At 34.3% G+C, this 16,493-nt stretch overlaps 1 protein-coding gene across 1 annotated transcript in view; it reads right to left on the bottom strand.

Annotated features, from left to right (window-relative positions):
- LOC129280176 (plexin-B1-like) overlaps positions 1 to 13,192 on the bottom strand; it is a 57,459-nt gene extending 44,267 nt beyond the window's left edge. The window contains exons 1-11 of the mRNA XM_064112068.1: positions 12,984 to 13,192; positions 10,861 to 11,001; positions 10,371 to 10,492; positions 7,908 to 8,037; positions 6,774 to 6,927; positions 6,360 to 6,459; positions 3,163 to 3,277; positions 2,252 to 2,389; positions 1,464 to 1,562; positions 668 to 767; positions 142 to 332 (exon numbers count right to left, since the gene is read on the bottom strand). Coding sequence (XP_063968138.1) covers positions 142 to 332; positions 668 to 767; positions 1,464 to 1,562; positions 2,252 to 2,389; positions 3,163 to 3,277; positions 6,360 to 6,459; positions 6,774 to 6,927; positions 7,908 to 8,037; positions 10,371 to 10,492; positions 10,861 to 10,926 — 1,215 coding nt within the window. The 5' untranslated portion in view covers positions 10,927 to 11,001; positions 12,984 to 13,192. The remainder of the gene's footprint in view (positions 1 to 141; positions 333 to 667; positions 768 to 1,463; positions 1,563 to 2,251; positions 2,390 to 3,162; positions 3,278 to 6,359; positions 6,460 to 6,773; positions 6,928 to 7,907; positions 8,038 to 10,370; positions 10,493 to 10,860; positions 11,002 to 12,983) is intronic.
- Positions 13,193 to 16,493: the final 3,301 nt, after the last annotated feature.

Raw genomic sequence — 16,493 nt, 5'->3', positions numbered from 1 at the left:
GGGACTGCAGGAAAGCTGCAATAAAAAGCACATAGCATCCTAGGCTTACAGCGGAAATTCTGGTATAAAAGACGCGAGGCAGACCTTTGACAAGTTGACTCTTATTACTTAAAAAACCCATGAAGTATAATATCATCTTACTTCAGTTATGACTGGTGCTGAACAAAGATTGGTCTCATTCTGATTGACAAATCGATTGCTCTGACAAACATCACTCTCAATGACATTACAGTCGTTCCCACACCAACCGCAGTTTAGAAACGAAGGTGTTGCTTCCGGAGATAGACACCGGCTGCAGCTTCCATCGTTGGCTGAACACTTGTACAGAGTCACTTTAAGACAAAAGAAAATTTGTTCGTATTACAAGATATTTTTGCATACCGAAATACAAGCCCCTCACATTTTATTTTTCTCAAAAATTGGTTCAGCACATCTTTTAACATTGTGGGCAATTTATCAAAAGTTTAAAAAATGATAAATCGTCGTTACTTTTTTATACTGATAATAAAGAATTCAACACTTTAGGTGTTGATCACAGAAGTTGAAATAAAGCACATACTTAAGTTACTACACAGAAAAAAAACTTAGTTAATACGTTAATGTTTTAAGAAGTTTCAAATTAGAAGATAGATAAAGAAAAAAACTACTGCGGATACTTTTGTCATACCATATGCATCATTAGGGTCATCTACATAGTGTTGGTCATTCCATTGAACGGAGACGCTCACATTGTTTTGAAGGATGTCGTCAGCATACATGTACATGTACTGTAAAAATGTTAATGATTAAAATAAAGATCTAGGCTAGACAGCTGCTAGAGTATACTTTATCCATTTGAATATTTAGTATTTGCTTCCCAAGAGGGTTGGAAGATAGATATGTAGGGAAATACTCGTACATAATCTAATTTCTTGTTAGCGGATTCTGTTTGGTCTAATTAAGCCTCCCCATTGAACTGTCCATAATAATTGCTATTAACTGTCATTGGTAATGACATGGAGCTACTAATTGTTAGTAACTCTATGGAAATAAAGTCAAAAGTACTTTGTGTACATGTACCAACCTCACTCTTGTATTAAAGAGATGTGCTAATCGGTAGGAGACGTGGGCGAGATATAACTGTAATATAGGTGTTTATTGATAAAGTAAAGCTAAGACATAATATATATGGGAGAGTCAATGTTCGCATAGGAATAGCTCGACAAGGATGCAGTTGAGAATTACACGTTTACTTTGCGATTCTGTGATTTCAATTTGTCAAATATATTGAATTTAGTATGTGAAGCATGATATTTGCGCTTTAGATATTAAAAAACCGATGGTGTACATCAGCTGGTATGAATTTAGAAATTATTTTGAAAGTAATTTAATACTTTTAGTTAGTAAATTATAGAATATCTGTATTTCACAGGATAATGATGCTACACGATATGACTTGAATACTGTAAATAGGTAATGTTTACCTCTTTAGCCCCACACAGAACATAACTTTCATTGACGAATGCAGTTTTTACTCGTGTCTCATCTCCATCAATAAGAAGAATGCAATCGAATGACTGGATCTGTGCACAATGAATGAAAAAAGATCATCAAATACACATTTTGTCATCAACAATATTATAACAATTAGATTCTTATCAAGAGCAAAAATTCGCTACGTTCAATACTTAATAATAACATTGATACGAGTAATAAATTGATTATGGTTTTATTCAATCACTGTGATTTAAAGTCTGCATGCTAATTAGTCTAGCCGTGTCAGTACAGCATTAGGTATATAGGCCTATTTGTAGATTCATTTGTGATTATGCAGTCAAATAAAACCATTCAGATAAACTAAGTGTGGCAGCAACAACAGTCGCATCAGCAATATTAACTGCAGTAGAGGTAACTATGGGTAGTATAGCCAAAAAAAGTACGACTAGTACGATACAGCAGCAGCGGATCCGGCAGTAGGCCCTACCCTTATACATGTAATAGCAGTAACGGTAGTAAGTAGATAATGGAGGTATGGTATGATACACTTTAAAAACTGAAAGGACGGAACGGGTAAATCATGCAACTGACTGAAACGTGACATCGTTCTTGATAAGTGTGGACAACACTGTTTCGTCACCGCTCAACCCCTTTCTACCCTTTTCGCCTTTTGTTTTTGAAGTGTATTCCAATGAGTGACAGTGGGCTAAATGTCGTGAATGTAAGGGTAAATTTAAACGTTTAAGTTACAACTGTCATTATATCACATCAATACCTTTGTTTGATCTGTAGGAATATTTCTCGCCACAAGTGAGAAACTTGAAGGAATATTCACTGGTATGAAGAAGGTTTCTGATGTACCAACCAGCTGAGGACAGTAAATCTGTCCTTTGTGTCCAGAACCTATGGGATTCTAAATGTCGGAGCGGGTATAATCAGTTATGTGTTTCTTATGACATTTGTTAACCAAATTTAAATGAAGAGCTTAATATGTTTTCAAATATGAAATGTTGAATCATAAGGGTAATGTTGGTAATGATAATATTCATGACATGATGACATTGGACATGACTACATTATAATAGATGCTTTGGTAGTAGTCGGAGTAGTCGTGGCGACTAGAGGTAACTATGGGTAGTATTAAACGGTTAATATTACTACTAATAACACCAACAAAGCAAACATAGTAGAAATAATTATAACGAACTATGATACATGATGATCAATTAAAAAAATGAAGATGATAATTAGTTATGCCAATAAAATCATGATGAAGGTACTAGTATATCAAAGATGTTGAACATGATACTCCATGTATTACAATGCTGAAAAGGATCAATCAAATAGGGTACATTTACGTTCTAAGTTTTAAAATTCAATTCGCCTGAAGTAACTTGAATAAAACCAACAATTAAACTATAAATCTTAAAGTTATTCTGATTAATTAAAATTACGAAAATTCTCATTAAAAATTAATATTAATTTTAGGACGGAGAAGAAAAAATTATATTAATTTCATTCAGCGATATTATTTTTATAATATACCAATATCGTATTTGATTCAGCGACTTGCAAAAATATTACATTAAACCTCTTTCGATACAAAAACTAAATAAATCACGTATCCCGGGGTCATAGGTGGAAAGTGTTAAGGCAGGCCTATGTTTTCACTGATGAAATGCTTACATTTTCTCCAATCACCACTGTTTCACCGTCCTGGCATGAGCTGCTAACATGCGTACACATGTTGTCATAAACACACCAGTCACATGGCCATGGACTCGAGACACAAGACGAACAACTGAAAAATAAAACTCAGTTATATTCCTTTTAATACTACAGTGATTTTTTTTCAAAAGACACTTTACTTATTTTATACCGGTCCAGATCCAGTGGCCTATCCAGCATTCGCCTGTAGGGGATGGAGACGGTTTTTTTCCAACCCACTTTTCGCCGATCGGCCGCTCAAAGTTGGTTTTTGTTTGTTGCTTTGAAGGGATAGTCCTAACAGTTACTTATTACTTGTATTCTTTTAGAACAACATGAATATGTAATAATCTCATAAACAACATTTAAATAGTGCGAAAGCGAAGCGCGAGAATTTCTTTGAAATTTCATTTGTTTTTTGGTCCTGAATATTAAACTTTCAAGACAATGTTTGTAATCCTGTTCAAGATGCGTATGTAACTAGATAATTACTGCGAGCGCGAAACGCAAGCATAAATTCTTAATATACGTTTTGGCCTGATCGGAAAGGGACATGTAAGGAGTGTTTGCAGTTAGCCATTAAAACGATACATATTTCAACAATTCAATAATGCGAGCACGAAGTGCGAACTGAAAATATTTGACATTCCGACCTAAAATATGGACATTCTGAGCACTTTTTTAAATCATGAAGGGAATGTAACTAATTGATGCGAGCACGAAGTGCAAGCGAAAAAAATACCGAGATTTCAGAAAAAAAAAAGAAGGACACTTTATTCATGTTTTTATATCATGAAAAGGATGGTTATCTACCTGCATTAATAATGCGAGTGCGAAGCCCCAGCAGAAAAAATGATATTCTGATCTGAAAGTGGATCATTTAAGCACGTTTTGAATAAATTACAAGCTACGAATCTTAATAAACATGCCTGCGCGTATTTTAAATTTAGACCTAGATTCTAGGCATTCTGAATAATTCAGTTTTATCATGAAAATTAAAAATGCGAGCGCGAGCTGTAAGTATTTGATGTTCCAATCAGAAAAAGGGTCAATTTAATATTTTTTTAAGCACTGAGTAGGAAAATTATGGAGCGGATGTGTAATGCACTTAATGAAGTATGCGAACGCGAAGCGCGAGGTAATATTTTTAAATTATTATTTTGACCTAGGACTGGGACATGCTACAGGCATTTTGTCATTATATGGAAATGATGACCATCTTCCTATTCCTCTTCCTAGGCGTGATATGAAACTTGTCGATATTCCATTCTGAAAAAGGGGATAATTGAGTTATTATGGATTGATGAAAAGATATTGTGATTAATCTAATAAGCCAAATGAGAGCGTGACAATTGTTGATATTAAAGCTTGAAACTGGACATTTCAAGCATTTTTGTAATTATGAATAGGATGCATTGGTTAATATATTTTAAAAATTAATGCGAGTGCAAATCGCGAGCCAGAATTTTTGATAACTTTCATGAAAAGTCGATTTCAAGTAGTTTTGTTATAGAATTAATATAGAACTATGCGAGCGCTTAACACTTGCTGATAGGCCTACGTTTTTACAATCATACCTGAAAAGGGATATTTTGCGAAATTTATGGAATGCATAAAGACAGTAAGTATTTAGGCAAATAAAATAATTCCAGCGCAAGTTGAAAATGTTTAAATTCTGACCATAAAATGGACATTTTACCGAGCACTTAAAAAAAAATTAATTTGTAAATCAAACAAAAGAAAGTTCGATTTTTGTACTGAAATATATTGTGTATACTGACTTCAAAACTTGATTTAAAAAAGCCCCATATCAGCCTACTGAGCAAGAAATGCAATGCTAGCGCGAGGCGCGAGAGAAAATTGTATAGTTACATGAAAGATTAAAAAAATATATATTTTCTAATTCTTTCCGTCAACTTATTTCATTTACTCGTCTTCTTCCTCTTATTTTTCTTTTCCTTTTTTTCCTCCTCTCTTTCCCTTTTTTTTCTTTCTCCGCCCTTTTTTTGCTCCACCAACGGAGGGGGGGGGGGGGGGCCTTAGGCCCCTGGATGCGCCAATTCAGATCTAGAAAATTCCCAAATTCATACACATGTTCAGAGATAAACTTTGGTTTAATATTATTATACCTTAAACTTAATAATAATACCAATGACTGGCCGATAAATTTCAGATAAGACAAGTTTTAGTCGAAAGCAATCATAACGTGATTAGGATAGCCATTGTAATTGCAATAATGAAATACTAATAGATATAGTGAGGATCTGGGTGGGTGTGCGTGTGGGTGTCCGATGTGTCTGTTTAAGCATTAGAAGCATTATGCTAGATATGATCAAGCCTGGATATTATAATAAGTCTACGTTCAATAGTTAAGATATTCTTCTAAGCTTGGACTGGCAAGAGTCTCACATAATTACCATCAATAAACGTTGGAAAAACATTGAGGGGCCTGATACCAATTTATGATCTGAAGCATTTACTCGTTCATTAATTGAAGTTAAAGTCCGCACCGTGTTACATTTTCTTTGGCATTAGAGAGATCTGAAACTCATTTCAGTTTATATTTTAAGTCAACAATGAAAACAAATTTGATCAATAGACGTGTGTATAAGTATATACTAGAGACTTGTCTCTAGATAAGTTGAGTCATATGGGAACGACTTAAACAGCTGAATATTCCTCCGAAAAAATACCTTATGGACCATGATTACCTGTACAGTCAATGGTGAATGTGTCTTGCTTGACAACCTCACCTGCACAACTTCCTTAAAATATAATCGCGATTACAATTTTCTTTTAATAAATCAAACATAATATGTAACATGTGTAATGTGTTATTATTACGTATGAGTATAAGCAAGAATGAACTCAGAGAAATGTAAAGCACAAGGCCAGAGTAACATCCTTTTCTTTACTGCATATTAAGTGAATTACTTGCAAGTTCTTAGTCGTAACGAAGTGTCAGATTCTTTAAGGAAATACACGATAGGTGCCAGAACGTATAAGTTCGTATTTCCAAGATGCTCCTTAAATTTCTCTAGGCAAATGGGGCATGGCAAAATTTATCACATAGAGGGAAAGCAACATTATACATAGAAAATAAAATGTGCAATTATTACATTCATACAATATCATAAAGCGCTGTGTTAAAATAACCAGTGAAATTTGTTACTTACGATTTATGATGGCTGCAGTCAAACATGATTAAATCCGTGCTTATGAAGTAAACTGTGGTCTCCGTTGAAACAATGGAAAGAATCAAATTCTTATGGTCATCTGGTGGTTGAAACAAAATAAAACAAACAACAACAAACGATACTAATCAACATTATCTTCCAAGGGACGTCAACGACATGGTTATTGAAAAAAAAAATCGCTTCCAGTATATTGCCAATGGATCCTCATTCGTAAGTTGCAAAAGAATGGGTGATTTTCAAATGCTTAAAATACGTATGTTTAATGAAAGTTCCAGTCATTAATCCGGGGAAATAAACTGGGTTTTCAAGTTCTTAAAGATATATCAAATAGCTTTACATGTAATAATGGTAAAGCCATAAGAGCCTCGATGAGACTAAAAGTTTTTGCCTCACCTTCCTCAGGGATTGTAGGCAATTCGTCCACAGGAGGAGTTGTACACACTACTGTATCAGAAGTTGTAACAGCACTGACCACGGAAGAGTCGAAGGCACACTTGTATTGGTGGTTGTCTTTCAGGATTGGAAGCTGCTGTACAGTAATGATGATCTAGAGTCGGTAAAAATGGTAAAGAAAAAAGATAAGCTTTGAAAACAAATTGTTTTAGATAACTGAATGACCTCTTGTTTACCTATTGATGACGATATAAAAATATGTTCCGATTGTGTTTTAAGAGTGGACTTTTCAATGTTTCATACTTAAACCTAGACATGCAAGATGACTATATAATGCACCTAAATTGAAACAAAATATATTCATTTTTACTGAAAACAATACATTAATCATTATTATTTTGTTTTATTAAACACACGTATAAGGCCAGTGATCAGTAGGCCCAGACGTTAGTCAAGTTAGTTGAACAAGGTGTATTTAGCACACTGAGTTCGTTCCCAATGGATAGCTTAGAAGACCCACAGCTTACGTTTCTACTGCAGATTCTAAACAAGTTTCCAAGATTTCTGGGCCACGTTGTACAAAGAGTTACGATTGATCCAATCAATCGCAACTATGGAAAGCCAGCAAAGTCAACATATGAAATGCATGTTTGTTAAAAAAAAATTGTAGATATGAATCCATATCCATAAATTCATTGATTTCTTGACAATTTGGAGTGTTCTCCTTTGATTACAAAGGCCATTTTGCAAATTTCCTGTAGAAAAAATTATGACACTGATGGATTTCCATAGAGTTACGTTTGATCGGATCAATCGTAACTCTTTGTACAACGGGGCCCTGGTAACATGCCGTGTGTTTTCCCCACCTTAACGTTTGTGGTTAATTTTAGTATTTTAATGATTCAACAGTATTTTCACGGTTTAATCGAACCCTTCGTTTTACGTTATTTTCGATGTAAAATCTGGCTGGATTTTTTTTCTTTTTTTACTGTAAATTTCCATTAAATTATACAAAAAACTCTTTGTTAAAAAAGTGCCATAACCCTCACTAGGAAACTTTAAGGCCATGGCCGAACTTGAGATCACCCAAAAGCATTCTACTCCAAAAACTTCTTGTCTGAGAACACCACAAACCTCTTGTGTAATTTGATATGGTAGTCTATGATCAGGCTGGACATCTGAGATGGATACACATTGGATGGCATTGTAAGACAGCCACCGAGTAGATTCATCGGGAGAAGGACATTCTTCGTATCGGGTACAACTTGTGGAGGAAAGGATATATATGAAAGTGGATTAGGAAGCATATCAATTATTTGAGAAACATAAAAACAAAACTATTTTATTTTGGACCTAAAAAGGCCTTTGATAATTAAAAGTTCATAGCAATTTTCTTTATAGAGCCCTTGCAAATTTCAATTTTGGTAAAAAAAAAATCATTAATTATATAAAAGCTAATATGCAGATGCACAGAGTTGTAACATGAATTTAAATTGGCAGTAAGTTTATTTCCCTCTAACTAGATGAGTGAGAAAAGATTGTCTCTGCCATGTTATTATCAGTAGTTGAAAAAAAAAAATTATCAATTGATTTGAATAAGTATGATAACGTTTAAGGTATTAGTTTGAAGGATAATGCTAATAATTCAGTTAAGGTCAAGATTAGACGCAGGATATTCGCCAATGACATCACAGTATTTGTAGCTGGAATGAGTCAAAATGTTATGTAATGTTGCTGGACCATCGTTCAATATTTCGAAGAGATAAGGTTTAAGTTTTTGAACTTTTATCAATAATCTTTGAAAAACTTTAATTGGAAAGTATATTTATAAAGACGCTAGGGGTGTATTTCAGTAGAAATATGTTTAATGCTTACGAAAAAATTGGATTGAAAAAGTGAAAAAAAAGAAAACCAAGTAATATTGTGAAAATTCCAATATTTAAACTTTTCGGAAAAAGTTACCATATTAAAATCCTTCTTTTTCCGCTAATTCTTTTAAATTAAAACATCACCTATTTAACGACTGTATTTCCCATGCTTGATCATGTTAATAAAAAAAGTTAAACAAATTATATTCCACTTAACATGGAAAGGGAGAAATAATATAAACAAGAAAAACACTCTTTGGTGAAACTGAAAAAGAAAGAATAAATATGCCTGATTTGTTTTATAATGTAACGCTCTAAAATTCTTTGGCTAAAAAAACTCAAAAAACTCAAAAAAAAAGGATCATATATGATAATATTCGATGGAAATTCCTTCCTAAACTACACCTCAATTACTTTGGACCGAATTCACTTGTTCTTAAGATGTCTTTTGAAAATTAAATGTCAAATGCCTGAAATTGATCAACTTTCATTATTTTTTCGTCAAAGTATAACGGCTTGGAAATTGTGAAATGACAAATCTTATTTTGATAATACAGGTTAAGATATTAAGCAGCAGTTGTCATGGGGTAATGAAAAACATTCTATGAATAAGTGTTTTTTGTGGAAGCATTGGGTATGCTCAGACAGTCTTGTTATTGGAGATATTGTAAATAACGATAGATCATTAGTTATACTGTGTGTTCATGCTAAGTTAAAGAAAAAAAATATATATATTTTATTCGAAATTAATCTGGAGTTGTATACCTTAAAATGAAAAAAAAATATTTGGTTTAAGATAAACATTGCTCAAATTATTTAACTGTTGGCTACTTTCGATTAAAGGACCATGATCCTGTTTTACATGTAAAACCGAGTAAACATGTATCTGGTAAGCTTTCTAAAACGTTTAACAATTATTTATTGGATTAAGAGTTTATAATTGGTCACTTTATTTGAAAGAAAATTTAATTCTAACAATATTTGGAAATAAAAAGTTACTTATATTGAAAAAAATTGTTTAGCTGAATTAAACTTTAAATTTTGTATAGATATTGATGTCAAATGGATATATGTTACGATTTATTAGCAAAATCTCCACTTAGATTTACGTGTAAATCTGTTGGTAATTGTTATCACTTATTTTAAGATTGTCATCATTCTAGACTCTTTTGGGTAAAATTCAGTGATATTTTTGTTAACATTAATCTGAACATTGAGATTGTTGATACAAGAATAAAAAGCCATTATTGTTGGTAGACACGGTGGTGATGGACACAGTATCGTATCCTTTTTAATGCATTGCGTAATTTAGCTCCTCATTCAATTTCTCAAAAAAACGGAAATCAAATTTTAAAGAAATATTTGAAATATTCTTATAAAAAATAAAATGGAGAGCAAAGAGTGTGCATGTTTTGCAAAAAAATGCAAAAAGAAGATTGAAATAAAATATTGCTTACTATTCAATATGTATCTAATATTCTATCTTCTTATACCTATAAAATGTTTTTTTTTTTTAATGTTAAATTTCATTGTATAACATGCAGTTCTTTGGTTCATTGCACAGTCACGATGTAAATAAGAACATAAAAAAGGGAGATACTCAAAAAGTAAAAATAATAGAATAATAATTGGGAAAAGGGGATATGAAAGTTATCTAAGTCCAATGATTATCATTTGGGCCTATGCCAATTATCGGGAGGGGAAGAAAGTAAATACACTTCAAGCTTACCTTGCCTCTAGAGTACACCATCCACAGTAAGGATCTCCATCATTTCCACCATCCTCACCAATGCACTCCTCACAGGTCTGGTACTGTCCACAGTTGACTATACTGATTGTAATAACCCGGTTCTTCACATTATTGTAAAAAAGGGAAACAATTATTGTACTGGGGTTCTTTTAATGAATTACAATAATGGCTTATTCCACAACTCATAATGGTATACAAAAGTCTGTTTCATGTTGATAACACGCGGTGTCCGTCTCCATATCACAGAAAATTCTTCTCAAAGCTGTAGGAAACAGAGATTACCACTTTCATGTAATACCAAAGCTATAATTTATCATGTCATTCGCTGTTCCTCATTCATTTAGTTAAATCCTTACCAAATGCACTATAATGCAAAATTTAACTTCTCTCACCTCACATGTGTATTATTTAGTAGTTAAATTCTTATTTCGATTAATTTCAAATTAAGCTTGTATAATAAAATTCTCACCTGCGTCGAGTTTCGGTCTGAGCTTGTAGCAAGTGTAATTCGCCCTTTTGATTCATCGAGAAACATCTCTTGTAGAACAGATCCACCTCCAAGGAAGACATCTTCATAAACGTACCCGAATGAGCTGTTTACTATGTTTAACTATGTTGGTAAAACACAACAATTGAAATCCCCTTTTAAAAGGTGTTCTTTTTTATTGTTTGTAACAATTTAGACAGCGGTAAAAAATTATTAAAGAAAATCAACACACATAGCACTACAAAACAAAATTCTAGAAATACAAGAAAATAAACATAGGATGACATTTTTTTAAATCTACTGCAAAAATTTAACGAGTGTACCAAAGGTTGTTTTAGCAAAAATCCTAGCTTCTACTAAAGACAGGGCCCCCGTCATTTGGCGTGTAAGTACTTTTGGTATAAAACCACTTCAAATCACATATTGAATTGGACAAAAGGCTCAAAATGCAGCATAACTTCTTTATACACAGTAGCCCAATAAAGATACATATCAATCGGATTTGTTAAAACTTCTTTAGAAATGAATCTAACAAGACACAGCGCTGATTTAATATCAAACACTGAATTTGAAGCTTTCCAGACGAATAAATGCATGAACAATGCTTATTTTTCATCCCGTAAACCTGACATACGTAATCTGTTTCAACCATAAAGAAACGAGTACAAATATATCTTAAGTCCACATAATAAATTGTTCTCCTGATAAATTAAATTCCATTCCAGCCTCCTCCTCCTCCTAGTAAACACGGTAAATTGCCAATTTGTCCACTCACACCACATGGTCTACCTTCATTCCGTTCATCAAAATTTCGTCTAACAACCATTTGGTTCAATAACCAGTTGGTCCAATCATCACTTCGTCTAATCACCAGTTGGTCTAATATCCATTTCCTTTTCCTTCATTTTGCACAATGAACACTTTAGTTTAATCAGACCAAATGGTATATGAACTAAATGGCTATTGGACAACTTGTCATTAGACGGAATGGCATTAGACTAAATGAAAGTAGGCCTTGTGGTGAGTGGACGAACTGATGGTAGACCAATTAATAGTAGACGAGTTGGCAATTGGATGAATTGGAAATAAACCCATTAAAAAGTGAAAAAAATGCAAACAATTTTTTTTATTTAAGGGTTATGTCCATTTTAGTTTGGTTGCAAAAAGGGTTAGGTCCACAAATATTTTTTTTGGAAAAATAATATTTCAAAAAATATGAAGACAGGTAGATTTCTTTTATACCCATTTTTATGTTCACATGGTAGGTATCATGAAAATGTTGTTTCACATAAGAATATTGCAATATGGGAGAATAACTAAAAAGTATGTTCTTAGAGTGGACCTAATTCCTTTGCACCCAAACACTTCTGAAGAGCTCATTTGTCAAAAGGGGTTAGGTCAATTTTTCATATTATTTTTTGCCTCAAAACCTAAATATTTCTGGTCGCTCTGATGATACCAAAGAAAATTTGAAATTCATATTAAAGTGTGAAAAAAGTGGCAAAGAAAAATCACCTTTATTCAAAAGAGATTGGATTCATTTCAGTTTGCTTGCTTGCTAAAGGGGTAAGGTCCGCAATGGTAATTTTTGAAAAAAATATTAAAAAGATGAAGACAGGTAGATTTCTTTTATACGCAATTTTATGCTCAAATGATAGGGTAGTACATCATGACAATTTAGTTTCTCATAAGAATATTGCAATAAGTGAGAATAAAAAAATATGAGTTTTCTCAGAATGATCCAAAGTGGACCTAACCCCTTTTGCAACCAAACTCTGTGTGGGTGCGTATATGTTTGGCGGTGTGTATTTAAATGGCGAAAAAGTAGCACGTTGGGTATGGATGAAGACAACGGGTACATTTTCATCTCTTTACATATACTTCGGGAGGTTCGATGTACACCCGTATTCTACCAAATAATCAATTGTTTACCCAGGTGAGTAACCCCACTTTGTCTTGGCATTCTCATGTTAATCATGAATTACATTCCATCCCAGTTTTCATGCTCTAATCATTTCTGAAACTTTTTTTTAAAAGTCTAATCAAGTGTATTAGCACGTCGAGACTGTGAGCACATGTGTGTGGAGGGGGACAAGGTACTCTACCTTATGAAAATATCCCTCTGTATCTCCTACAAATGCTACTGTGTGGTGTCTTTCTACGGTTGTCAAAATCGACGTTGATATCGCACCAGGGATGGTGACGATGGGTGAGACAGAGAGGGGATTCGTTGCACTGACATACCTATACAACAAGTAGTCATCTGGAAGTCTACCTGTACATCGGAACGGGTCCGATGGCAGGACACCGTTAGCATACTGTAGGTTGAAAATTAAAATAATTACTTTTACTATTAAACTAAGGAACGTAGAGTGTTAGCAACACTTTGCGGTATTGCTTTTAGGAAGGTCCACTTCGCTCGGATTTTGTAACTACTTTTCTCTCAGAGAACAATTTTGATAGATTATAGAGTTGATTTTTTCGTTCGTTCAATTCTATTATTTCTATGGATAATGACTCCAAGAAAGAATGTTGAATAATGTTTTCAGAATGATTATGTATTAAAAACAAGTAAGACAAAAAGTAATCATGATTCTTGTAGTTTGCACATCAATATAAATGCAGAGACTGATGTCATTGTGCTACCGTTCTCCTGCTAAATTTCGCTGCCCCTACACAATCTACACAAGCCAAACAGCAGAGCGAAGACATCGACCTTCTGGCCTGGCCACCCCGAAACTTCCATGGTCACATATCAGTGCGCGTACTGCGCGAGTGTTATTGCTGGCCGCACTGCACTGGCAGGATTATCTCTACACGACCAAGCTAGATACTTGGTCTGACATTGTTGCGACACTACGGCAGTTGAGCAACGATAAATGTTCAATGATATAATTTTAATTTTCACTTTCAGTCAAGCCTGGAGTCTGAAAATAAAAATACAATATGTTATATCCACAGATCCGACCCAGCTATTTGCAATCCATTAGCCAGAGAGCCACTACACTAGCGAAGCCAAATCAGTCTAACGTTAGACCTACATGTATCATTAGACCGAAATTATCTGGTCCTGTAGCAAGTCATGCATATTCTGACGGGTCTTGACTTGCGAACTATCAAGAGGCGAAGGTCTATATCACAGTTATTATTTTCATTATATAATTTTACACAAATTTGTGTTAGCATGAATGCAGAATTGCAGATACCAGCCAACTGTGAACTGTATACCCTACCTACGCATCGACTGACCGAGGCGCCGGGTGCGGTCAAATCCTGGGCTTGGTTGTGTAGGCGAATTAATGTGATGCAGCGAAATTTAGATGAATGTATCAATCTCACGTATCTTTATCATAAGTGATATGCAAAGTCATATATTAAATCGTTATCATCACCACGTGATATCTTAGGAAAAATACAAATCTTAATATTTTATATATTTCAAGGGATGGTCCGGACTGAAAATATTAATATCTTAATACGTAAAGTAGAATTCACTGAGCAAAATGCCGAAAATTTCATCAAAATCGGATATCAAATAATAAAATTATTGAAGTTTAAAGTTTAGCAATATTTCGTGAAAACAGTCGTCATGAATATTCATAAGGTGGGCTGATGATGTCACATCTCCACTTTCCGTTTTCCTATGTTATTACATAAAATCATATTTTTTTCATTAATTCATACTTGTGTGAATAATATGTCTCCCTTATAATGAAGTAAGTTGCAGCAATAAATATCTAATGCACTTAATTAGTTGTCAATCCAATTTTTTCTAGTTCTTGGAGGAAAAACTTGAATAAACCTAATTTCATATAATAAAATACAAAAAAAAAGTGGAGATGTGACATCTTCAGCTCACCTAATGAATATCCAGTTGCTGAAAGGCAGCTCGATCTAAAGCCGCGGTAATAAAAAGAAACAATGCGCCTCAGAATAGATTATTTCTAGATGGATGACGCTGTATAAATGACTATTATTACATTCATGCTTAAAATGTTCGATTTTCAGATCAAAATACATGAAATCCCCCCCCCCCAAAAAAAAAAAAAAAAAAAATATGCTCGTGCTTCGTTCTCGCAATATTTATTTATATATCTATGGTCTTTTATAAGAGTAAAGCTAAGAAGAGACTTTCATATTTATATATACAGTATTAGTTTGCGCCCTCATACGCTTGTATATTTATGGCCATGTTTGAAGAACAATTTCTTTCCAACAGAAACCTACTATGTATATCAAATACATTGATGACATATTCATGATTTGGCCGCATAGTGAGCTCGCACTTGATTCTTTCTTTAGTCGCTTCAATAAAGAACTTTCTGGTATCAAATTCACTATCGAGAAATCTAAAGAAAGAATTAACTTTCTCGATGTCACTATCATTAATGAGGAAGGTAAGCTTTCTACCACAGTGTACAATAAACCTACAGACAGTTTCTCCTATCTCCAATACGATAGTTTTCATCCGGACCATTTGAAGGGCTCAATAGTATACAGTCAGATGTTACATTACAGGCGAATTATTTCGGACCATGAAAAGTTTGCTCAAGAATCGCTTCAACTGGCGCGTCACTTCATTCGGAATGAATGGACCATACTACAGAATGATCCTGAATTGGCGTCTAAATTTGACCAACCACCTCTGCATGCACAAAGGCTTATTAAATTCACTCGCGTTCGTAATCACTCGCGTCGCGTTGCTAATCACACGCGTTTTTTATTTTTGGCGATTTTTTTTTTATTTCGGTGCGATTTTTTTCTAACGGTGTCTTCAATGGGACAAACGTACTGGAAAAATAAAATGAAATTGAAATTCGAGTTTCGTTTTAAACCGGCAAGTGCCTTAAAGTTAAATAAGATGTAGGCCTACTCGACTACTGTTTTAACATAACAAACAAGCAAATCAGCCATGTGGCTCAACTAACTTAGAATAGATCAGGACTTCTACTGTGTCTTATACGAGGACTCCGATTCGGAACTTGCCATATCTGCCACATCGATATTACATCGTATCATTCCCATATGCGGACATGCCTGCATGCAATGGGCCCAAGGCGGCCGGACCCGGCCGCGGTCGGACACGACGTGCATCGGTAGCATGGAGCAAGATAGTCACATTAGGTTTCCTCCTCGAAATGACCTGGGAACTTAGAGTCACCAAATATCTGAGCATCTGACATGAGTCCTTTCCACCAAAATCAATCCATATGAACTTACAATCCATGTCCACCATAGCCAGAAGTAATATTGAGAATAAGTTCATATACAGGCTATCGGTGTGGGGTTGGTTCTTGATTGCGATCTAGGGCTCCGACAACGAAAGGGATATATCATTTCTGTTTGAACCGGTAGAGATTCGCTGTCCAGAAGAACCCAAAATATGTTCCACTTCCGGAACCATCTTTGAGATTCTTGACATTCCATACTTAAAGCATACGCAAAAGACTAATATACACGTTATATATCTCCATTGGCCAGGTCTCAAAGTAACTGGCAATTTGAGACCAGGTGGAAGGGCCTGTCTAAAATGTTCTTTCCTAGTTAATGGGGCCATCCTCTGTAAGACTTCACCGGAGAGCTGTGGTGTAAAGTTAAATTTGTGTAATTCTGGA

Source organism: Lytechinus pictus, chromosome 17, assembly GCF_037042905.1.
Source record: "Lytechinus pictus isolate F3 Inbred chromosome 17, Lp3.0, whole genome shotgun sequence".
NCBI lineage: Eukaryota > Metazoa > Echinodermata > Echinoidea > Temnopleuroida > Toxopneustidae > Lytechinus > Lytechinus pictus.
The sequence above is the reverse complement of the archived record's forward strand: the minus strand, read 5'-3'. Positions and strand labels throughout refer to the sequence as shown.